The sequence below is a fragment of the Entelurus aequoreus genome, linkage group LG12 (genome assembly GCF_033978785.1).
Source record: "Entelurus aequoreus isolate RoL-2023_Sb linkage group LG12, RoL_Eaeq_v1.1, whole genome shotgun sequence".
Classification (NCBI taxonomy): Eukaryota; Metazoa; Chordata; class Actinopteri; order Syngnathiformes; family Syngnathidae; genus Entelurus; species Entelurus aequoreus.
Genome location: NC_084742.1, coordinates 30,641,766 through 30,667,034, shown reverse-complemented (window position 1 = coordinate 30,667,034; position 25,269 = coordinate 30,641,766). Strand labels below are relative to the sequence as shown.

General features: G+C 41.3%; 1 protein-coding gene across 1 annotated transcript in view; it reads right to left on the bottom strand.

The window, feature by feature from the left end:
- Positions 1-18,124, bottom strand: part of ldhba (lactate dehydrogenase Ba) — a 30,790-nt gene extending 12,666 nt beyond the window's left edge. Inside the window, exons 1-6 of the mRNA XM_062065636.1 lie at positions 17,969-18,124; positions 8,322-8,457; positions 8,060-8,177; positions 7,825-7,998; positions 3,459-3,632; positions 3,257-3,374 (exon numbers count right to left, since the gene is read on the bottom strand). Of these exons, the coding sequence (XP_061921620.1) occupies positions 3,257-3,374; positions 3,459-3,632; positions 7,825-7,998; positions 8,060-8,177; positions 8,322-8,450 (713 nt within the window). The 5' untranslated portion in view covers positions 8,451-8,457; positions 17,969-18,124. The remainder of the gene's footprint in view (positions 1-3,256; positions 3,375-3,458; positions 3,633-7,824; positions 7,999-8,059; positions 8,178-8,321; positions 8,458-17,968) is intronic.
- Between the last annotated feature and the right edge of the window lie 7,145 nt (positions 18,125-25,269).

The following is a 25,269-nucleotide window of genomic DNA, read 5'->3' as shown; positions in this document are numbered from 1 at the left end:
TCTGTTTTGTTTGATCAGCTGTTTTACTGCCGTGTTACAGACACCGTTTGGAAACAATTAAGGTATGTAAATAAACATTTACAAAATCTTTCTATGTAATTATCTCATTTCACAACCTTCCCGGTTTATATCTTCACTTTATAATCCGGTGTGGCTAATATATGAAAAAAAAAAAGTTTTCTTCTGAAATTTAATGGGTGCGGCTGATATACCGGTGCGGTTTATAGTCCGAACAACACGGTAAACGGAATTTGACATTAAATAATTAAATGACACATTTAATAACATGTATGTATTTAATTTAAATTATAAATAATTAATGACATATTTAAGTAAGTATTTAAAGATGTATTCATCCATTTAATTTTGTTCCATTTGGCCCTCCATAGTCAAATTCCCTATTCTTCTTTAGAAATAGAATCGAACGCAGGACTTTCTCGCTGTGAGGCACAAGCACTATCCACTGCTTCACCGTGCTGCCCTGCCCGAAAGAAGTAAGAAGGAAGGGAATTCTCAAAAGGCATGTTGGACTAATGGACACATGGACTAATCCTTTCCCACAAAGAACACAAGTGTGAGTACAGTCACGCTGATGCTAATCAGGAGTTCTGCTTGGGGAAGTTTGGAAAGTGAAGTAGAGAAGACAGGCATGTGATTTGACCACAATGAAAAAGACTGAAAAAATTTCCGGGGGTCTGGGGGACGAAGGCCCCCAGCCAGATCCAGGGGGGACAAGGGGGGCAACGCCCCCCGAAGCTCCTGGTTTTTCACCAATTTAACATGCTAAAATTAACAAAGACAAAATAGGATATAAATATATGAAAATAATTAAACATGTTTAGTATTGTTTACTCATATTTGAAAATAGGAAATAATAATAATGTGAGGACACTGACATATTGCATGAAACAAGTGTGAAAATATTTACCTTCAAGATTGTTACACCACTGACAATAGTTTCAAGAGACTACATAAGAACTTAATATTACAAAATAGTATTATATGCAAATTTATTTCTAATAAATTGTTAACTGGAGTCAATAATGCGACTCTTTGAATTTCTGTCATTTCATAATAAATTTTCACGTGGCTTTTTATTTTTAGAAAAACCCATTTATATTTCGAAAAGCAATAATTGGTTAATATTTAAAACAAACATGCGTATTTCGCAAGCAAATATTTTTTAGCTTACCTCATTATTAACAACCCTGTCTGCAACTGAAGTGGGTTGTGGGTGGATCTTTCCTCTCGATGTCACTTTCGGTTGACATCCAAAAGTACCAGCTAGTGAAAAGTTCGTTTTCCTTGCTTCAAGTTGTTTCATATGTTTTTGGTGTTTCGCATGTACTTCCAAAGCCTTGAAACCTTGTGATCCATAGTCAATATTATCATGACACCACGTGCACAAAACCTTTCCGGGACGAGCGATTTTCCGAATAAAATCACCGAACAAAGTCGTAACTTCCTTCTTCCCAACAGTATCAGTGATTTCCCTTTCCATCCAGTCCCATCGAAACTTATTTTTGACATGTTTATCAATGTCTTTTACTCGTAAAGCGTCCTTTCTCTCGAGAACTGACATCGTTTACATATGGAAAATGGCGGTAATAACCATTATGAAAGATGACGTTATTAACGTCATCATTCATAACAGATGTCCTGATTGGTCACAAGGAACATATCGACCAATCAACTACGGCGTAAAATAAACTACGTCTCGAATCTTGATTTAGGGTCGGAAAAAAAACGGAAAAACGGGAGATTTTTTTTTTTTTTTCCCCCGAGATTAAAAAAGACGGAATTCCGACTTTAGACGGAAAAATCACATGCCTGAGAAGATGATGATACTGACTTTTAGAAAAAAAATATTTTATTTTGTATTTGTTACTCCCACACATTTCTCCCCCACTTTCCTTACTTTGAGTCATATCAGCAAGGCACACCTGCAGCCGTTTATCGTTTATTGCAGCTAATTGGTTCCAGGCCTGACCGTGGTAAGTACATTTCCACAAAGTAGAATTATTATTAATACATTGAATATCTTCAAAATAAGAGCATAACAAATGTTTATGACCTTCTAAATATGTTTTCAACACAATTGCATCCTTCTAAACACAAAATAAAACCCACACTGCAAACGATTTGCCACTTGCCAAGATTTTACACTTTATTTATAGAAATGTCTGTTGCCCGGGTCATGTTTAGTTTGGTGTATCCTGAGTTGTTGTCTATTCCTGTTTAAGCACCTTTGTTAGTATTCTTAGTGGTCAGGACGCTCACCTGCTCCCGGTCACTAATCAGAGAGCTACTTAATCCTGCCTCGCACCACACTTTGTCTGGCAGTCTCACTCGCTTCATGCGACAGTTAGCGTTTGGTTACGCCTACTTGTTACTGGCCTCTCGCGCATTCTTGTGTTAAGCTTTGCCGCAGTTTCCCGCGCCATCGGCACATCCACCTTTTTGTGTTTTTGCCCTGGCTTATTGTGAGTATATAAGCATCTTACCTGCACGCTGCCTTCCTGCCGTCCTTTCTGCATCTTGTGGACATGACCACCGCAACCATGCGACCAGACGTAACAATTTCCCTAGTTTTAAGAGTTATTTATTTAATTGTAGTCATTGACTTTACACCATAATCCTAATTTTAGCATGAATAGTTATAGTCTGTCTATTCTAGTTTAAAAAATGTTAAACTTGAGCAAATAACTATTCAAATAAGAGATTTAGGTTGTCCCCACATAGAAAATCTTGTTTAAAGATTCTGCAACATCCCAAGGATGCTTAATTTAAGAATTGCAAGTTGAATAAAGCTTGTTTTCAGAATAAAATACTTATTTCTATCTTAAAAGTCCTGCTAATCCCTAGATATACAAATATTAATTTAGGATGTCTTATTAAGTAAAATTAGCCAGCTGCATGGACAGATAATTTCAGTATTTTTTTCCTAAAATCTAGTCTTTTTATCTTTTATTTTGTCAGCTCACTTTTTTGCAGTGACTTCCTGTTCAGTGCAAAGTCAGTTTCAAAATAAAAGCATGGCGCAATTAACCACAGACACTAATAAAATGCACTTATTTTATTTATTTATCATCTTATTGTATGTTTCTGGTCAAAGTCAAGTAACTGTGGAAGCGATGGCCAGGTTCAGTGTCAGGCATGTTGACAACCGCTTATGTCGCAGTATGGTGATCGTCAACTTAAACGTGAACAACTGTACTATTTATCATAGTTAACATTCCACTCACACACAGCGTACCTGTCAACCACAGCCTTATGTGTGGCATTCCACTGTTCCTTATCAGCATTAGTACCAATCTCAGGGTTGAGTTTTTGCAAGTTGACGCCAGCGACGTTTGCACCACTCCACACAGGCACTGAAATAAATAAAACATGCTGTATCAGCATTAATTTGACTCGTTCCAGCATTTCAGAAAAACAAAAGGTCTGCGGACACCCACCACTGGTGTCCCCGTGCTCGCCCAGGACCCATCCGTTGAAGGAGCTAGCGTGGATGCCGAGGCGCTCGGCCATCATGAAGCGAAAGCGGGCCGAGTCCAGGTTGGTGCCGCTGCCGATAACGCGGTGTTTGGGGAGGCCGCTCAGCTTCCACGTGACGTAGGTCAGTACGTCCACTGTGAAGGCAGGGCAAGTTTATTTATAGAGCACAATTCGTACGCAAGGCAATTCAAAGTGCTTTACAGAAAATTACAAGAAGGCAAACATTAAAAATACAACAAAATTATAAAAATAGTTATAATGCGTATCCAAATCAGAAAATAAAATCATCAAAACAATCATAAGTCAAATTAAAATCAATCAAATAGTGTAGATCAAATACTTTCAGTTGTCATATGCACAATTAAATGAAGGGTTTTTAGCATCCATTTACAACATTGCAGTGGAATTGTACATTATGCAGAACTTTATTGATTCATCAGGCATGTGCTCTGAGGGAGTGACACCATATGCAGTATACAAGACAGTACAGTAGTAGTAATAATACAAACACCTACTGCATACTTGCCAACCTTGAGACCTCCAATATCGGGAGGTGGGGGGCGTGGTTGGGGCGGGGGCGTGGTTAGGGGCGTGGTTAAGAGGAGAGTATATTTACAGCTAGAATTCACCAACTCAAGTATTTCATATATATATATATATATATATATATATATATATATATATATATATATATATATATATATATATATATATATATATATATATATATATATATACATATATATATACATATATATATATATATATATATATATATATATATATATATATATATATATATATATATATATATATATATATATATATATATATATATATATATATATATATATATATATATATATATATATATATATATATATATATATGTATATATATATATATATATATATATATATATATATATATATATATATATATATATATATATATATATATATATATATATATATATATGTGACGGTCCACAACTGTATGTGGCAAAATGCAGCTCCACATTGCTGTCGCTTCAACATATCACTGGCACCAGGTGGATTATGAATTTCTTTTATTACAGTGTCCTGCAAAACAGTGCAAATTGTGAGACTGTGAGTCCACTTGGGTCACGGGATTATCAATTGGAAGGCGTCACAGTTCTGAGCACTTCCCGCAGGTAAAGTACATACCACTTCTCGCCAGCAAGAGGCGCTGTTGCAACACTTCATTCATAATTTAATCAAGCATAATGAACGTCTGTTTCTACACGTTACATATATATATATATATATATATATATATATATATATATATATTGATTTTATTATATGAATAAAAGAAATACTTGAATTTTAGTGTTCATTTATTTACACATATACACACACACACACAACACTCATCTACTCATTGTTGTACTTGAAAGTACAATGCTTTGTTAAGGGTTGAATTGTCCATCCTCTTTCTATTCTCTGTCACTATTTTTCTAACCATGCTGAACACCCTCTCTGATGATGCATTGCTGTGTGGCACGCACAAAAGTGCTTTCATCAAATGCACGAGAGTGTGGAATCTTCCATCTCTCCCTAGCATGGCCCAAAACCGGTCAATCCTTGCTTCCTGGGGAAGATCTTCCCTGGCAAGCAATTGGTACTCCAGTACTTGTACCCGGAGGCTGGTCAGGTCCAATCGCAGCTGCGGCAGACTTTTATTTTTTGGGGCGTGGCCTCCAGCTCCGGCTGAATACCGGGAGTTTGTCGGGAGAAAATCTCTGTCGGGAGGTTGTCGGGAGAGGCGCTGAATATCGGGATTCTCCCGCTAAAAACGGGAGGGTTGGCAAGTATGACCTACTGTATATCAGGTATATACCGCTAAATTGATTGGGGGCCACATTTTCAGAAAGCTAAAGACCTGGGGGCCGCACTTCTCCTTTTATTGTTATTCTTCTTCTTTTTTTTTATGTTACGGAGAACCAGCGTCTTCTATTTGATTTTGGTCTATTCATTTTGTCACACAGGAGCACTCTTTTGTTTTTAAGGCCTTTTTGCAAAAAAAAAATTATATTGAAAGATCATTTCATGTCAGTCTACCCCAGGGCAGCTGTGGCTACGAAAGTAGCTTACCACCACCAAGTGTGAATGAATGATGGGTTTTTAACATGTAAAGCGACTTTGGGTACTTAGAAAAGCGCTATATAAATCCCAGGTATTATTATTATTATTATTATTTCTATGAAAGCACTCCAGTGGTTTTAAAAATCTCCTGCTAAAATTTGAGTCTCTCACAGCTTTTTGAATTGAACTTACAGGCACCAGTTGAATAGCCTGAATGATGAAAAAGAGAGGACCTAAAAGGGAACATTGACGAACACCAATAGTGTAACTAACTTTTAAAGTTCTATTATTAGTTTTCAAATGTCTTAATTGTCCTTTGCCTTCTAACCTATTTGATCTGCTTTCACTGCATCAATCCTCACAGATCCAGAGATCCCCAGGCACTAGCTTTTTCCATCCATCCATCCATTTTCTACCGCTTGTCCCGTTCGGGGTCGCGGGGGATGCTGGAGCCTATCTCAGCTGCATTCGGGCGGAAGGCGGGGTACACCCTGGACAAGTCGCCACCTCATCACAGGGCCAACACAGATAGACAGACAACATTCACACTCACATTCACACACTAGGGCCAATTTAGTGTTGCCAATCAACCTATCCCCAGGTGCATGTCTTTGGAGGTGGTTTTTATCTTTACCAAATACTAGAACAAAGACCCACGGTGAGGCTGCATTTAGCCATTGTGGAACAGCCTGCCAGAGAGCAACAGGACTTCAGAGACCGTTGAAATGTTCTTTAAAAAAAGCTAAAGACACACCTTTTTATTCAGGCTTTTACCAATCATCTTAAACTCTTATGTTTGTATTTATTTATTGTGTTGTTTAATTATTGTTTAATTATTAATATTACTACTATTATTCTGTCAATGTTATGTTTTTTATTAACTTATTAATGTATTATTTACATTTATATTTCATATTATATAATTTTCACATATACAGTATTTGATCATATGTTTCAGTAAATTTTTTTAGATGGCTTTCATTTTAGTTATTTTCTAGTCTGGACGCCTCAAAGGCGGCGTTTTTCCCTCAACTCCAGTGCCAAGGTTTGTTTTTGTTTTGTTACTGTCAATAGTGTGTGTGTGTGTGTGTGTGTGTGTGTGTGTGTGTGTGTGTGTGTGTGTGTGTGTGTGTGTGTGTGTGTGTGTGTGTGTGTGTGTGTGTGTGTGTGTGTGTGTGTGTGTGTGTGTGTGTGTGTGTGTGTGTGTGTGTGTGTGTGTGTGTGTGTGTGTGTGTGTGTGTGTGTGTGTCTTCTTTTCATTTTCGTACAGCATTTTGTTTGCCAGTTGTCTGTGTATGAAAAGTGCTATATAGGTTAAATTTGATTTGATTAAGAAGCTGATCATGACAGAACATTAAGAAAGTACGTGACAAATTTAAACGTAGAAGTACCTCAATTTATGAGCTTAATTGGTTTTGTGACGGAGCTCTTAAATCTCAATTGGTGCTTTCCTCACTCAAAACAGCCCAATTTTAAAATGTAACATGCCTTTTACAAAGAAAATTTTACTTTTAGATAAGAAATATTGAATGAAGATGATACAATAGAATGTAGTAAAATAACTACAGTAGTGTTATGAAGTAATGTAATAATAATGTGCGCATTTACCATTTTAGAGTGGACTTCTACGCCATCTCCTTCCCGCTGCTTCAGCGTCAAACACTCCATCAGGAGATATTCCATATTCTCTTGAATAAATGTCCACCGTTTAGATAATATTTTAACATTCTTGGCTGGCATTACCGACTCATTCTGCTTCAGTATGGTGACTAGCAGTGAGATGCTCCAACTGCTCTACCAGTGGGGACGGTGTGGCGTGGTTGGGAGAGTGGCCGTGCCAGCAACCAGAGGGTTCCTGGTTCAATCACCACCTTCTACCATCCTAGTCACGTCCGTTGTGTCCTTGGGCAAGACACTTTACCCTTGCTCCTGATGGGTCGTGGTTAGGGCCTTGCATGGCAGCTCCCACCATCAGTGTGTGAATGGGTGAATGTGGAAATAGTGTCAAAGCGCTTTGAGTACCTTGAAGGTAGAAAGGCGCTATACAAGTATAACCCATTTACCAATCTGGCGACTCTTTCTTTAATTCTTAAATTTTTGCTTGGTACATAAAACATATGAATTAGCCGAGAAACAGCTCTTTTCTTAAAACGCTCTTAAGTTGAGGCACAACTGTACATTCATCAATCGATTCAAAGCACTCAAATGTTGTGTTTACCAGGGTTGGAGACCACGATGAGTGTGCACTGTGGGCTGTACTTGACGATCTGAGGGATGATGGCCTTGAAGACATTGACGTTCCTCTGTACCAGGTTGAGGCGGCTCTCGCCCTCCTGTTGACGGACGCCGGCTGTCACCACGACCAAGCGGGAGTTGGCCGTCACCGCGTAGTCTGGAGGACAAGAATTGTGTTGGTGCATGAAGTATTTCAAGGGCGCTGACGGGTCCCTGACCTTTGTCTGCAACAATCTTGGAGGTCTTAAGGAAAAGACTGCCATGCTGCAGGTCCATCAGTTCTCCCTTCAGACGATCCTCCATCACGTCCACCAAAGCCAGCTCGTCACACAGATCCTGTGAAAGGAAATGTGGGGTTGAGGACAATCACCATCAAACTCCTGTATAACTCAGGTTATCAGTATTCAATATCAAGTCTAGGTGGCTCAGTGTTCCAATACTTTTGCCCAAGTGGTGTTTGAGACAATAAGAATGTCTTACCCGCAGGAGGATGCTGATTGCACAAGCCATGCCTACTTGGCCCACCCCGACTACGGTCACTTTGTTCCTGGGGGGCTCAGTGGAGCTACCAGGCACAGGACTGATCAACTTCTGGAGGACCGACGACATGATGGAACTGCAGGGGACAAGTTGATGTTGGCGTCAAAGAATTTGTCTTCAGTCTTACGCTAACCACATTTGTGTTTATTTCTGTTTACCTTGTGTTTATTATTGTGGTTTGCATTGATGTTTGACTAAACTGAAACGTGTTACCCTGTTCACCTTCATGTCACACTGAAATACTACTTAACGCATCGCTAATAAACGCATCACAAACAAAACAATGCTACTAAATGCATCGCTGTGTAATACACTGCATCACGACACACCGAATTGCTACTTACCACATCGCTACTAAACGCATCGCTACACAATGCACTGCATCCCAATGCTACTAAACACATCAGTACTGAACACATCGCAATGGATCGCATTGCAATGTGACAGATTACAACTGATCGCAACGCATTTTTATGCAATGCACTGCATCAATGCGCACCAAGTTGCTACAAAACGTATTGCTACAAAACGTATTGTTACTATACTCATCACTGCGCAATGCAATGCTACGAAACGCTACACGATGCACTGCATCAATACACACTGAATTCCTACTTAACGCATCACTACTAAACACGTCTCTACTGAAGGCACTGCAATATTGCTCTTTCATGCATTGCTACTAAACGCATCACGACTAAACCCATCGCTACGCAATGCACTGCATCACTACACAATGAATTGCTCCTTAAAGCATCGCTACTAAACACATATATACTAAACGCATCACCATGCAATACAGTGCAACTAAACGCATCAGTATGCAATGCACTGCATCACAATGCAAAGAATTGCTACTAAATGCAACGCAACTCATCACATCGCAAAGCAACCAGGGCCGTAATCAGGATTTGACATATACGGAGGTCAAAATTCTGCAACTTCTGCCTTCATCCTGTTCTCTTTCTGTTCCTCCATCCACTGTGTGTCCCTTCACTGCACATCTTAAAGTAACATTTAGGATGTACAATGCTAATACTCTAGAACAGTGGTTCTTAACCTGGGTTCGATCGAACCCTAGGGGTTCGGCGGAGCCTCCGCCGCAGAGGTCAAGAAACACCCGACTCATCGTGTAAATAAAAACTTCTCCCTATCGGCGTATGACCTGGTCCCTACACACCGGAGCTCTTGTAAAAAGAGCTCAGCAGCGCATGCACTTTTTGTGCATTGCTTGTTATGAAATAATAATAAACATGAATCCACTGTGTACTCAGCCCATTACATACATAAAAAAATCACGTGTTTGTGTGCCTCAGACTCTCAAGCTCTCCTTCTGTTGGCAACCACTGTAACGCTCTCTGATTTTGGTTGCTATGGTAACGTTTACATGCCTTCAAACTAAGATGCAGATACAACATTAAAAACGAATATAAAGTGCATGACATGTTTAACTCACCGTAACGCTAAATCAATGGGAGCCCTGAGCTTGTTTCTCTGCAACGAGACAGTCCTAACTAGGGGTAATGGGAGACAAAGACACCCCAAGTGTGTTGCTTATGTCCAGTCTGCCCCGTTGTTTTGTTTTGGTGGCTGTCACTGCAGATAATCCCGCTTCACACAGATAGGATGTCGGAAATGGCAACAGGGTTTTCAGTACTGTGGTGGCGATCTCTGGGTTCTCTGCCATGACTTTAATCCAGAACATTGTTGTCTCAAACACACTTTTAAGGCTACCGTCATTTGTGATCTCCAGCAGTTGATCTTCTTCTTGCACAGACATCCTGGATTCACCTGCTTTGTCAACAAATTGTCACAGCGCGGACTCGAACCCGCTTCCCTCCTGCAACTGAGTGTCACAGTTCCTCCTCCGGCTGCTCGCCCCCGCTCACACTGAGCGCAGCACGTCCACGCAGCGACAAGCCTACAGACAATCGGCAATCTGCACACCTGGGACTGATGAGGGCGAGCTGGATAAAGGACCAGTGGACCCAGTGGACCCAATGATCCATGCGGGAACTTAGTTTACCTCATTGTATATCATAAGCCTTATGATCTCTCTCTCTGCGTTTTTCCCTCCGTGTTCTGACGTCCCTGTTGTTCTCCCGCAGTGCCTTCCCGAGTATCCCCCTTTGTTATCTCCCGTTGTTTCCTCCATGGTTTTGGACTGCCTTCCTCGATCCTCGACCCTCGCTTGGACACGGACTCTGACGCCTCTCTCTCGCCCTGGATCTTCTGCCTGCCCCATGGACTGCCTTTTTCTGCCTTGTACCTTCTCCTTGTTTCAACATTTGGTAAGACTCAACAGGTAATTATTCATACACATAGTCTTCCACCATACACCCCTTCTGAATATTAGTTCACACTCCATTTCCGTAGTTATTATTATTGTTGTTTGATTATTATATATATTGTAATATATATATATATATATATATATATATATATATATATATATATATATATATATATATATATATATATATATATATATATATAAAATAAAGACATAGAGCTACACCTCGCCCTGGTGTCTTTGCCGTCATCTCCCCTCTGTAAACCATAACACAAATGGGTCGCGGATCCATTCCTTGGCAGTTCGTGGGTCCTTTGAAGTTGGGAAGTAGCTCTCCAACTCTTTTAAAAGCACAGACAGGTGATCGTGCATCAGCTTGGTGAATGAAGGCGCAGGCTCAGTCTCACACAAAATCCCCGCTAATGTTTGAAAGACCGGCCGCCACATATTATGCAGAGCGGGCTTGGTGCGTGGGAATCACCTGTTGCGATAAATCCATATTTCAAGTATGGCTCCTGGTATTGTCTATTAAAGGCTTTCTTTTTGTTGGAAGTCGTAGGGTGTTCTTCTCTCTCTTCACTGTGCCTTTTCCCCTTCACAAATAAACTTTCCAACGACGTCTGTTTTTTACTCATTTTGCTAGCTGGGTTAAATTTTGGCGCTCAAGTGACCAAGATATACCCGAGAGAATCCGGTAATTTTTCAAAATAAAAAAGACTTTTCAAAATAAAAGATCGTTAGGGCTCAGATAATAAATAAAACGGAAATAACTAATTATTTCTTGTGCGGCCCGGTACCAATCGATCCACGGACCGGTGGGTTGGGGACCACTGCTTTAGATAACTACTTTGAGCTATAACTCATCACAACATCATGTTCGTTATATTTATGTTGTGTTTGCTGGGGGAGCTGTGACGACACAGAAGGGGGCAATATTGCTCTGTATTTACTATCTATATACCCAACATAATATATATAAAATAAAGAAACAATACTAATAAATAAACTAGAGAATGGTGTGTGACAAATATCCAAGAGTGTGTACGGTGTAAGACTATGTGTAGGAATTAATTGCTGAATGTTTACCAGAAGTGATGAGTGAGAGGTGTCACAAAAATCCAAGCGTGTGTATGGTGTAAGACTATGTGTAGGAATTAATTGCTGAATGTTTACCAGAAGTGATGAGTGAGAGGTGGAAGATCAGGAGGGTAAGGGAGCTCGGAGGTTCGTGAGCCAAGCAGGAAGTCGGGGGCTAAGCGGGGCGTCAACAGGTCCGTGTCCAAAGAGAGGGGATCGAGATCCAAGAGAACCAGAGAGGAAAAATGAGGACGACGGGAGAAGATGAGACGCACACCTCGCCACGCAGGAACGGGGATTTGTTGTAGGAACGACACAACAATGAAACATGGAGGAGAAATCAGAGAGAGAGCAGGATTGCATCAAGCATCAGATGATCGCTTACTGTACGCCAACAGAAGGTTATGTTCCGGCACGGGATGGCAGATTGTGCAGGCTTTTGAAGGCAGGTCTGATCATCAACTCCAAGTGTGAAGATTGCTAGCGATTTACTGCTGCTGTTCGCTGCCGCCGGTCTGGGGCGCGCTTTGCGCGCTCTCGGAGCTGCGCTCGGTGCAGCGCACTATTGCGCGCCCGGACCGTGACAATTGATTTCATTATAAGTTCAGTAAATGACCGTTTTGAACCATTTATGAATGTTTTATCCACATCCACGCCATTCTGGGAGAAGGCAGACCTGCTCACCATAATATCACCTCTTTATTAATAGGCAGTGGAGTTGTCATAGACATTCATGATGTGGTTAAAGCAATGGAGCAGCTACTGCTGTGAGGGATGTACACGCTGACGCAGCTGCTTTCAAAAATCTCCGTCATTCTTCTGCTCTTAGCAGTCAATTGTCACTAAAGCTCTTTTTCTTTTATCTCCATTTCCCTCTTTCACCTGTTAGTTTAAAGGCCTACTGAAACCCACTACTACCGACCACGCAGTCTGATAGTTTATATATCAATGATGAAATCTTAACATTATAACACATGCCAATACGGCCGGGTTAACTTATAAAGTGACATTTTAAATTTGCAGCTAAACTTCCGGTTCAAAACGCCTCTGAGGGTGACGTATGCGCGTGACGTAGCCCGGGGAACAGAGGTATGCCTTCCCCATTGAATACAATACAAAAAAGCTCTGTTTTCATTTCATAATTCCACAGTATTCTGGACATCTGTGTTCGTGAATCTGTTGCAATTATGTTCATTGCATTATGGAGAAAGAAGCTGAGCAAGCAAAGAAGAAAGTTGTCGGTGCGAAACGGACGTATTTTTCGAACGAAGTCAGCAACAACAGTACACAGCCGGCGCGTCTTTGTTTACATTCCCGAAAGATGCAGTCAAGATGGAAGAACTCGGATAACAGAGACTCTAACCAGGAGGACTTTTGACTTCGATACACAGACGCATGTAGAGAACTGGGACAACACAGACTCTTACCAGGATTACTTTGATTTGGATGACAAAGACGCAGACGTGCTACCGTGAGTATGCAGCTTTGGCTTCTAAACATTTGATCGCTTGACCGTATGTGCGCAACTTTTTTTTTGCGTATGTACGTAACTTTTTTAAAATATATAAGCTTTATGAACCTTGGGTTAGGTGAACGGTCTTTTGGGCTGAGTGATTGTGTGTGTTGATCAGGTGTTTGAATTGTATTGGCGTGTTCTATGGAGCTAGGAGCTAGCATAGGAGCTAGGAGTTAGCATAACAAAGACGTAGGTGTTTTTATGCAGGATTAATTTGTGTCATATTAAATATAAGCCTGGTTGTGTTGTGGCTAATAGAGTAAATATATGTCTTGTGTTTATTTACTGTTTTAGTCATTCCCAGCTGAATACCAGGTACCGTGAGTATGCAGCCTTGGCTGCTAAACATTTGATAGCTTGACCGTATGTGCGCGTCACGTACGTAACTTTTTTAAAATATATAAGCTTTATGAACATTGGGTTAGGTGAACTGTCTTTTGGGCTGAGTGATTGTGTGTGTTGATCAGGTGTTTGAATTGTATTGGCGTGTTCTATGGAGCTAGGAGCTAGCAGAGGAGCTAGGAGCTAGCATAACAAACACGTAGGTGTTTTTATGCAGGATTAATTTGTGGCATATTAAATATAAGCCTGGTTGTGTTGTGGCTAATAGAGTATATATATGTCTTGTGTTTATTTACTGTTGTAGTCATTCCCAGCTGAATATCAGGTACCGTGAGTATGCAGCCTTGGCTGCTAAACATTTGATAGCTTGACCGTATGTGCGCGTCACGTACGTAACTTTTTAAAAATATATAAGCTTTATGAACCTTGGGTTAGGTGAACGGTCTTTTGGGCTGAGTGATTGTGTGTGTTGATCAGGTGTTTGAATTGTATTGGCGCGTTCTATGGAGCTAGGAGCTAGCAGAGGAGCTAGGAGCTAGCATAACAAACACGTAGGTGTTTTTATGCAGGATTAATTTGTGGCATATTAAATATAAGCCTGGTTGTGTTGTGGCTAATAGAGTATATATATGTCTTGTGTTTATTTACTGTTGTAGTCATTCCCAGCTGAATATCAGGTCACCCCCGGCTCTCACAGCATCTTCCCTATCTGAATAGCTTCAACTCCCCACTAGTCCTTCACTTGCACTTTACTCATCCACAAATCTTTCATCCTCGCTCAAATTAATGGGGAAATTGTCGCTTTCTCGGTCCGAATCTCTCTCACTTCATGCGGCCATCATTGTAAACAATAGGGAACTTTGCGTATATGTTCAATTGACTACGTCACGCTACTTCCGGTAGGAGCAAGCCTTTTTTTATCAGATACCAAAAGTTGCAATCTTTATCGTCGTTGTTCTATACTAAATCCTTTCATCAAAAATATGGCAATATCGCGAAATGATCAAGTATGACACATAGAATAGATCTGCTATCCCTGTTTAAATAAATAAAAAAATTTCAGTAGGCCTTTAACTTTAAATTCTCGTTTTTTTTTGTTTTTCTTATGTAGTTTCTCTCTGCACTGCATCATGGACTGATCACCATTCAAGACGGTTGGACGATGAAGGGCGAAAACATGCGTGGCCGGGACTTCTGTGCCTGTGTCACCTCTCATTGGGCCTAGGCAGACAAGACGTGGACTAAGCCAATCAATTGCCACCTTTCTGGTGCTGTTGTGTGTCGGGCTATGGCTGTCCTTCTCAAATAGTGGGGTGGACCCCCTGATGCCGGGGGGCGCGTGTGACCTCGAAAAACATGCATTTTATTGCCGTACCAGAATATGATGAAGCGTATGTAGCACTTGGCTTCACTATAACCACGAAGGAGACGAGGAAAGACCGGTTTGTTGTTTCCTTTAATGTTAATAAGCTTCCAATGTTATGCAGAGGTATCGTTATAACAATTTTATAGACAAATTATACCATTTATAGTAATAGCTCCAGCAGTGCATCGCTGTTATGCTACTCTTTCATTATGATGGACATTTGCACGTATCCCACCAGAGATTAACAAATTGTGAGCAATAAAGCAGAAATGGAGAAAAAAAAAGCAGGACAAAGTCGGATTCAATGTGAAGTGAAGCAAACTGGGCTGACTACAAATGGAACATGGAATGGCGGAATAACTCTTCCAGACTCCATGATTACACACTAAAAAATGTTGGGTTAAAAAATAACCCAATTTTAACCCAACTGCTGGTTCAGAAAAGGACAAACCCCTTATTTGAACTTAACTCAACATTTTGGGTTAAATTTTTTCAACCCAACTTTTGCGTTGAATTATTTAACCAAAAAGTTGAGTTATGATAATGTAACGTTGGGTTATTCCCACCCAAACTATTGGGTTGAATTATTTAACCCAAAACTTGAGTTCTCCTAACTCAATGTTGATGGTGATTGTAAATATTGTTAATGAGATTAATCCATAATAAAATTCCCTTCAAGAAAAAAGTAACTTTTTAATAACAAAAATGCGTTACTTGTTGAAAAACAACCCAAAAATGGTTCATAATTTTTTAAACCCAGAAATTGAGTAAATATAATACCCTTATAACCCCAAAAATGGATTGCTCTTCATAAAAATAACTCCAAAATTTAACCCAACACTAGCCACTCATAAATTGGGTTATCAAAATAACCCAGCATTTGTTTTGTGTGTACATCCCTGAGGCCAGTGCATTACTACCGGCAATATGCTTTACCAGACCTGCTTGGGTCAGGCTCAATCGCCTTCGCACTGGTCGGCCTCTTCCACTCAACTATGTGCAAATGGGGTATGACTTTATCTGCAGAGGAGCAGACTGCAGACCACATCATGACATCATGACATCATATCCCATATGCCGCCATCCTAATGGGGATCGTGGTATGGCAGGTGTGGACGAGAGCTTGGTCAGTAGCCTGTTAAACCCTCGCCCAGCTGTATAGTGGTTACACCTCTAATTAACATCTTTATCCAAACAAAGAAGAAGAAGAAGACACGGCAAAGCAGTAAATGGGTCAAGCGAAGCCATTAGCTCATCAGTAGCTCCTCCAGTAGCCTCTTCAAGACGAACTCAGCACTTTCCATTCAAAAACAGCTGTCAGCTTGATGGAACACAGTTCTACAGTACACTACTGCAAACTACAAGCGCAATGATACAGGTGACACCTACACTTGCATGACTGTTGCATCAGTGGTTAAAAAAACATAGGCGATAAAGACACTAAAGATGTTTATATGGCAACATTCTTTTTATACTTCCAATATCAGGAGGATTTTTGTTGCATCTCTAGTTCCATCCATAGTTCTATGGCTATCATCACACTTAAACGCATTGACATCGCTGGTCCACTTTAAAATAAAACACACAAAGAAAAAGCTGAAGTAGTTCAGGTGTGTCCAAACTTATTCCAAGGGCTCATCCATCCATCCATTTTCCACCGCTTGTCTCTTTCGAGGTCACGGGGGTAGAAGCCTATCTCAGCTGCATTCGGGCGGAAGGCGGGGTACACCCTAGACAAGTCACCACCTCATCACAGGGCCAACACAGATAGACAGACAACATTCACACATTAGGGCCAATTTAGTGTTGCCAATCAACCTGTCCCCAGGTGCATGTCTTTGGAGGTGGGAGGAAGCCAGAGTACCCGGAGGGAACCCACGCAGTCCCGGGGAGAACATGCAAACTCCACACAGAAAGACCCCGAGCCTGGGGATCGAACCCAGGACCTTCGTACCCCTGTTCCACCGTGCTGCCCACATCAGTGTTATGTTGTAAAAAAAAAAAAAACATAGAGACACTAAATATGTTAATATGGTAACATTCTTTTTATATTTCCTAGGAGGACTTTTGTTGCATCTCTAATTCCATCCATAGTTCTATGGCTATCATCACACTTAAACACATTGACATCCCTGGTCCACTTTATAATAAAACACACAAAAGAAAAAGCTGAAGCAGTGCAGGTGTGACCAAACTTATTCCACCAAGGGCCATTTATGTTTGATAATGTTAACCAAAATGAAAACAAAGTCTCAATTAGACAAAACGGTCCAATATGATTGTGTGTATAATATTTATTTTGTAACAACACATCCGAACTAATTACTAGTTCGGATGTGCTTGTTTCGTCATGCTTTTTTTCTTTCTTTCTTTTTTTAAAATAAAAGAGCAAAAGTTATTCTGAAATGTACAATTTCTGGACTCAAACCAATCAATTGAACAATTCAAGGCCCCCCCAAAATATTTGTATCAAAGTGAAATGCATAAAGTCCCAAAATCAGGACAGTAGACTTTTTAATGCTAACCCTGCTGCATTGTGCTAACATGACTATCACTACATACTGTACATTTATTCACCTTATCGCCTTAGATATTTTCAAAAGGTGCTATGAGAAGGTATATAAGCAGCAAAAACAACACGACATATTTTAGCCTAAAAAAATCCGTCAAATATTTATAAAAATGTATTTGCTATCATAACCACATCATTTAGTCTGTCTTAAAAATCCGATGCTTTTCGGTAGAAATGAGGTTATGTAATTGTGGCTGCCATCTTTATCGCATTTTAAAGAGGCTGGCGCACATTTTCTTCATTATATGTTTGACACATCAATGTATATTGACTCGATAGTTAGAAAAGACACACGAGCAAATCGCGTGAGAAAATCCCGCGGTGATGCAGCAGTCCAGGTATGAAAAGTGTGCATTTTAGCTCGCAAAAAAATGCGTTACATATCGAATGAGAAAGCGAATGAATATCAAAACATTCTTACGTCTTGTTGTGGCTTTAATCCGGTATTTGTGCTGCTGGTCCCGGGCAGGTGGCGAGTCCGCGAGGAGGCTGCTGGAGAAATGAGGAGAGAGAGGAGGGAGAGGAAGAGGAGGATGAAGATTAAACGTGACTCAATCCGGAAAGATCGGGGTTTTTTTTGTCTGTATGATTACTGACAAATCATGTAAACAAAACATGAAGGATATTGAAGGAAATATACTGTACTCTTTTCTTTTGTTTAATTCAGTCTAAAAACCCTCCCGATTTTCCCGGGAGACTCCCGAATTTCAGTGCCCCTCCCGAAAATCTCCGGGGCAACCATTCTACCAAATTCCTCCCGATTTCCACCCGGACAACAATATTGGGGGCGTGCCATAAAGGCACTGCCTTTAGTGTCCTCTACAACCTGTCAGTCACGTCCAATTTTCCTCCATACAAACAGCGTGCCGGCCCAGGCCCCAGTCACATATTATATGCGGTTTCTCCACACACATAAGTGAATGCAAGGCATACTTGGTCAACAGCCATACAGGTCACACTGAGGGTGGCCGTATAAAAAACTTTAACACTGTTGCAAATATGCGCTACACTGTGAACCCACACCAAACAAGAATGACAAACACATTTCGGGAGAAGATCCACACCGTAACACAACATAAACACAACAGAACAAATACCCAGAACCCCTTGCAGCACTAACTCTTCCGGGACGCTACAATATACACCCGCACTATCACCAACCCCCCCCCCCCCCCCGCAAAGTATGATGGCCCTTGGGCCGGATCAGGCCCGCGAACAGGTTTTATGCGGCCCGCGAGATGAGTTTGCGACGTATAAAATTGAGCTGAAATTGTTTAATGAAAGAAATTGCTGATCTAAATGTGTTCCACCATGAATTGATTAACGTGGACCCCGACTTAAACAAGTTGAAAAACGTATTCAGGTGTTACCATTTAGTGGTCAATTGTACGGAATATGTACTGTACTGTGCAATCTACTAATAAAAGTTTCAATCAATCAATCAAAGTCGCAATAACAACTCTCTGTTGGGCAAGCAAACGCTTGATACCTGGGCCAAGCAAGAGGTACGCAGTAAAGCGCATATAGCTACGGTAACGCTCGGCTGTGGCTCCTACCATCAAACAAATGAAACGCAAAACCTGCAGTTTTAGGTCTTCTGCTTCAAACACATTATTCTTTGGCGCCCTCATTGCCCCTAAATGTCTGAAAAGTGAGTATAACTGAACCATCTTCAACAATTTCTACCTCCGTGTGTGTAGTTTGTTGAGCTAGCACAGGGTTAATACCTGGACATGACAAATGAGGTATTTGATACCTCAAAGTTTATTTATTTTTTCAATCCCAGATAGGCCGTGACTTCGTGTTTATTGGCTTTGTAGATACACTGACGTCACGGATTGAACGGAAGTATTGGGACACCATTGTGTCCCAATATAAACAGCGTCTGTTTTCCTCGAAAAATTCCACAGTATTCTGGACATCTGTGTTGGTGAATCTTTTGCAATTTGTTTAATGAACAATGGAGACAGCAAAGAAGAAAGCTGTAGGTGGGATCGGTGTATTAGCGACTGGCTACAGCAACACAACCTGGAGGACTTTGAGTTGGATAGCAGACGCGCTATCCGACGCTAGCCGCCGACCGCACCGATGATCGGGTGAAGTCCTTCGTCGCGCCGTCAATCGCTAGAACGCAGGTGAGCACTGGTCGTGATGAGCAGATAAGGGCTGGCGTAGGTGGAGAGCTAATGTTTTTAGCATAGCTCTGTTGAGGTCCCGTAGCTAAGTTAGCTTCAATGGCGTCGTTAGCAACAGCATTGCTAGGCTTCGCCAGGCTGGACAGCATTAACCGTGTGGTTACAGGTGCAGGGTTTGTTTCGGTGTCTCCTGATAGTATAAGTAGCAGTAGTGTTGGTGATCTTCTGTCTATCCTTCCAGTAAGGGGCATGTTTCTTCTGTTTCTATCCGCAGTTAAGCACGATGCTATCACGTTAGCTCCGAAGCTAAAGTGCTTCACCGATGTATTGTCGTCAGGGGCGCCGAAAAGGGGGGGTAAAGGAGACGGATTCTAGGGGCCCATGATGGAGGGGGGCCCAGAGAGGCCCCTAATGATGATGAAATTATAATACAGGGGGCCCTGTAAAGATTATTTTCATGGGGCCCAAAATCCCTAGCGGCGCCCCTGATTGTCGTGGAGATAAAATTCACTGTGAATGTCCATTTCGCGTTCTCGACTCTCATTTTCAAGAGGATATAGTATCCGAGGTGGTTTAAAATACAAATCCGTGATCCACAATAGAAAAAGGAGAAAGTGTGGAATCCAATGAGCCCTAGTACCTAAGTTACGGTCAGAGCGAAAAAAGATACACCCTGGCGTCCTGCACTGCACTCTAATCCTTCACTCTCACTTTCCTCATCCACAAATCTTTCATCCTCGCTCAAATTAATGGGGTAATCGTCGCTTTCTCGGTCCGAATCGCTCTCGCTGCTGGTGTAAACAATGTGCAGATGTGAGGAGCTCTTCAACCTGTGACGTCACGCTACTTCCGGTACAGGCAAAGCTTTTTTATCAGCGACCAAAAGTTGCGAACTTTATCGTCGATGTTCTCTACTAAATCCTTTCAGCAAAAATATGGCAATATCGCCAAATGATCAAGTATGACACATAGAATGGACCTGCTATCCCCGTTTAAATAAGAACATTTCATTTCATGTAAGTTTACCAGCGCCCCCTAGCGACCAGAGTACTGTACTAGGACATTATTGATCAACTAGTGGCTCGTGACTCAAAAGTGGATTGCAGTTTTGCAAGGTGGGTGGACCAATCCAGGTATCGATACCAGTGCTGGTATCGGTTTTGGGTCAATACTAGCATGATGAGGTCAATATTTTTCAGTTGTCTTTTACACAAATGTACTCTTCGTTGTGATATTTTGCCGTTGTTACTTTAATTTATCAACGGCGTGGCACGGTTGGGAGAGTGGCTGTGCCAGCAACCTAAGGGTTCCTGGTTCAATTTCCACCTTCTACCAACCTAGTCACGTCCGTTGTGTCCTTGAGCAAGACACTTCACCCTTGCTCCTGATGGGTCTTGGTGAGGGCCTTGCATGGCAGCTCCCGCCATGAGTGTGTGAATGGGAAATAGTGTCAAAGCGCTTTGAGTACCTTAAAGGCCTACTGAAACCCACTACTACCGACCACGCAGTCTGATAGTTTATATATCAATGATGAAATCTTAACATTATAACACATGCCAATACGGCCGGGTTAACTTATAAAGTGACATTTTAAATTTGCCGCTAAACTTCCGGTTCGAAACGCCTCTGAGGATGACGTATGCGTGTGACGTAGCCCGGCGAACACGGGTATGCCTTCCACATTGAAGCCGATACGAAAAAGCTCTGTTTTCATTTCATAATTCCACAGTATTCTGGACATCTGTGTTCGTGAATCTGTTTCAATCATGTTCATTGCATTATGGAGAAGGAAGCCAAGCAAGCAAAGAAGAAAGTTGTCGGTGCGAAATGGACGTATTTTTCGAACGTAGTCAGCCACAACAGTACACAGCCGGCGCTTCTTTGTTTACATTCCCGAAAGATGCAGTCAAGATGGAAGAACTCGGATAACAGAGACTCTAACCAGGAGGACTTTTGATTTGGATACACAGACGCCTGTAGAGAACTGGGACAACACAGACTCTTACCAGGATTACTTTGATTTGGATGACAAAGACGCAGACGTGCTACTGTGAGTATGCAGCTTTGGCTTTTTTTTGCGTATGTACGTAACTTTTTTTAAATATATAAGCTTTATGAACCTTGGGTTAGGTGAACGGTCTTTTGGGCTGAGTGATTGTGTGTGTTGATCATGTGTTTGAATTGTATTGGCGTGTTCTATGGAGCTAGGAGCTAGCAGAGGAGCTAGGAGCTAGCATAACACGTACCGTACCGTAAGTGCGCGTCACGTACGTAACTTTTTAAAAATATATAAGCTTTATGAACCTTGGGTTAGGTGAACGGTCTTTTGGGCTGAGTGATTGTGTGTGTTGATCAGGTGTTTGAATTGTATTGGCGTGTTCTATGGAGCTAGGAGCTAGCAGAGGAGCTAGGAGCTAGCATAACAAACACGCAGGTGTTATTATGCAGGATTAATTTGTGGCATATTAAATATAAGCCTGGTTGTGTTGTGGCTAATAGAGTATATATATGTCTTGTGTTTATTTACTGTTGTAGTCATTCCCAGCTGAATATCAGGTACCGTGAGTATGCAGCCTTGGCTGCTAAACATTCGATAACTTGACCGTATGTGCGCGTCACGTACGTAACTTTTTAAAAATATATAAGCTTTATGAACCTTGGGTTAGGTAAACGGTCTTTTGGGCTGAGTGATTGTGTGTGTTGATCAGGTGTTTGAATTGTATTGGCGTGTTCTATGGAGCTAGGAGCTAGCAGAGGAGCTAGGAGCTAGCATAACAAACACGCAGGTGTTTTTATGCAGGATTAATTTGTGGCATATTAAATATAAGCCTGGTTGTGTTGTGGCTAATAGAGTATATATATGTCTTGTGTTTATTTACTGTTGTAGTCATTCCCAGCTGAATATCAGGTCACCCCCGGCTCTCACAGCATCTTCCCTATCTGAATAGCTTCAACTCCCCACTAGTCCTTCACTTGCACTTTACTCATCCACAAATCTTTCATCCTCGCTCAAATTAATGGGGAAATTGTCGCTTTCTCGGTCCGAATCTCTCTCACTTCATGCGGCCATCATTGTAAACAATAGGGAACTTTGCGTATATGTTCAACTGACTACGTCACGCTACTTCCGGTAGGTGCAAGCCTTTTTTTTATCAGATACCAAAAGTTGCAATCTTTATCGTCGTTGTTCTATACTAAATCCTTTCAGCAAAAATATGGCAATATCGCGAAATGATCAAGTATGACACATAGAATAGATCTGCTATCCCCGTTTAAATAAAAAAAATTCATTTCAGTAGGCCTTTAAAGGTAGAAAAGCGCTATACTAGTATAACCCATTTATCATTTATAATTTGCTCCAACAATTGTATGAAATCACGGGAAATATGTTTTTGATTGTTGTAGTCCAGTGTTTCAACATTACGAGAGCCCTTTAGACTTAAAACAATACCCTTTAGTCAGCTTTACATTCTTTTAATCCCATATAATAATGCTGCCTGAGGCTTAGCCAATCAGCGGCCACAATACTGAGCGGCGTGCTTTGATTGGTTTGGTCTCATCTTGTGGCCAATACTACAATGGTATTGCTATTTTTAGTTCATTTGGCAATTTTTATACTTGAAAATGCTCAATTAAATATCCTTTATTTATTAATTTTAAATCTGTGATAGAGTGAAGCCGCATATTTCCTTCACATACCTCCATTAGGAGTACTGTCATGCAGCATCTGGTCAAAATAAAGTGTATAATAGTATAGTTTAATTTACAAAAACACTCACTACACAATGTGAAAAAAAAGTGTTTTATACAATATACGAGTATATACTGTATGATGAATATATGACGGCAGCATTTGCATTATGTTGGTGTAGGAGTTTTGATATTCCATTAATGTTCTCCTATTATTATGACTATTGTCAATGTTTTGTCTCTTCAGTGTGGCTGTATATCATATTTATTAACAAACATGACAATGTGCAACCACAAATCAGTGAAATTGTCACAATATTTTTGAATATGATGTCCTTAAATGCAACAGCAGCATTGCAGCCAACATGGTGTCTGTGGTGACACATGCATGGGAACACGTTGTACCCGACCGCTCCTGCTGATGCTGCACACGTGACGCCATGATGGCGGTGCATGGCGATACAGGCAGGCACCCAATAGGACGTCGTGGTTGTCTTTACCCATCCAATGGGTTTGCAGGGGGGGGCTCCCTTAAAGCATCCATGGGCTGCATCAGGAGCTTTTGTGTGCGTGTTTGAGGACCGTTACATTAGATGGGGGATGGGGGATTAGACCCGTTGGTGAAAAGGAGGCAGGCCAATAGTTACATAACAGAACAAAATCCCCATTATGGTCGGACCTGCACGCAAATATGTCATAATCTTGTATCAAATCAACAATATTGTCTTGTATGTGCTAATTATTCTAATTAAAGGATATTCTAATAATAAAGAATGTCAGTATTAAGTATGGGCAGCACGGTGGCAGAGGGGTTAGTGCGTCTGCCTCACAATACGAAGGTCCTGAGTAGTTGTGAGTTCAATCCTGGCCTCGGGATCTTTCTGTGTGGAGTTTGCATGTCCTCCCCGTGATTGCGTGAGTTCCCTCCGGGTACTCCGGCTTCCGCCCACCTCCAAAGACATGCACCTGGGGATAGGTTGATTGGCAACACTAAATATTGGCCTTAGTGTGTGAATGTGAGTGTCAATGTTGTCTGTCTATCTGTGTTGGCCCTGCGATGAAGTGGCGACTTGTCCAGGGTGTACCCTGCCTCCCGCCCGATTGTAGCTGAGATAGGCTCGAGCGACCCCCGCGACCCCGAAGGGATTAAGCGGTAGAAAAATGGATGGATGGATATGAGTCATTAAATGACTTCCGCCTCCTGGTGGTAGAGGGCGCTAGTGATCCTTCTTGCGACTGCTGGTACTGCAGAAGACCGGTGCTGCAGAAGAAGACAACAGGCAGCAAGAGTGAGGAGCCATTGTTTACTTGCACTTTTACCATGGAGGATTACATATCTAAAATAAAACTGTTTTCTAAACTGGACTTTCAATCGAAGCAGGAGGTAATACTTAAAGGAAGATCTCCATCGAGACAGAGAGACTTTTAAAACTGAAGAAAGATAAGGAAGACTTCTATAGGAGCTGCGCATGGACTCATTTATACCTAAAGGTAAGACCATAATAACGTTTTTTTTATTCAATGTGCTTTTCATGATAAGGTAAGCGCCGGAGTGAGAAGAAGTTTTAAAATAATTAACGCATGCTTGTCAATCCCGCATGCTTTTGGTAAACGCAGGAGTGAGAAGAGGTTTTAAATTAATTAGCGCCCCTGCGGCTATTCAAGGAAATACGGTATACTACTAGGGGCTGCGCGATACTGTAAAAGATAGCATCAATCTAATAATGCCAGCATGGCCGATACTTTTTTACTTCAAATCCCATCCATTCATCCATTTGTATACCCCTTATCCATCTCAGGGTCGTGTGGGGGGCTGGAAGGCGGGGTACACCCTGGACAAGTCGCCACCTCATCGCAGGGTTAACACAGATAGACAGACACACTCACATTCACACAC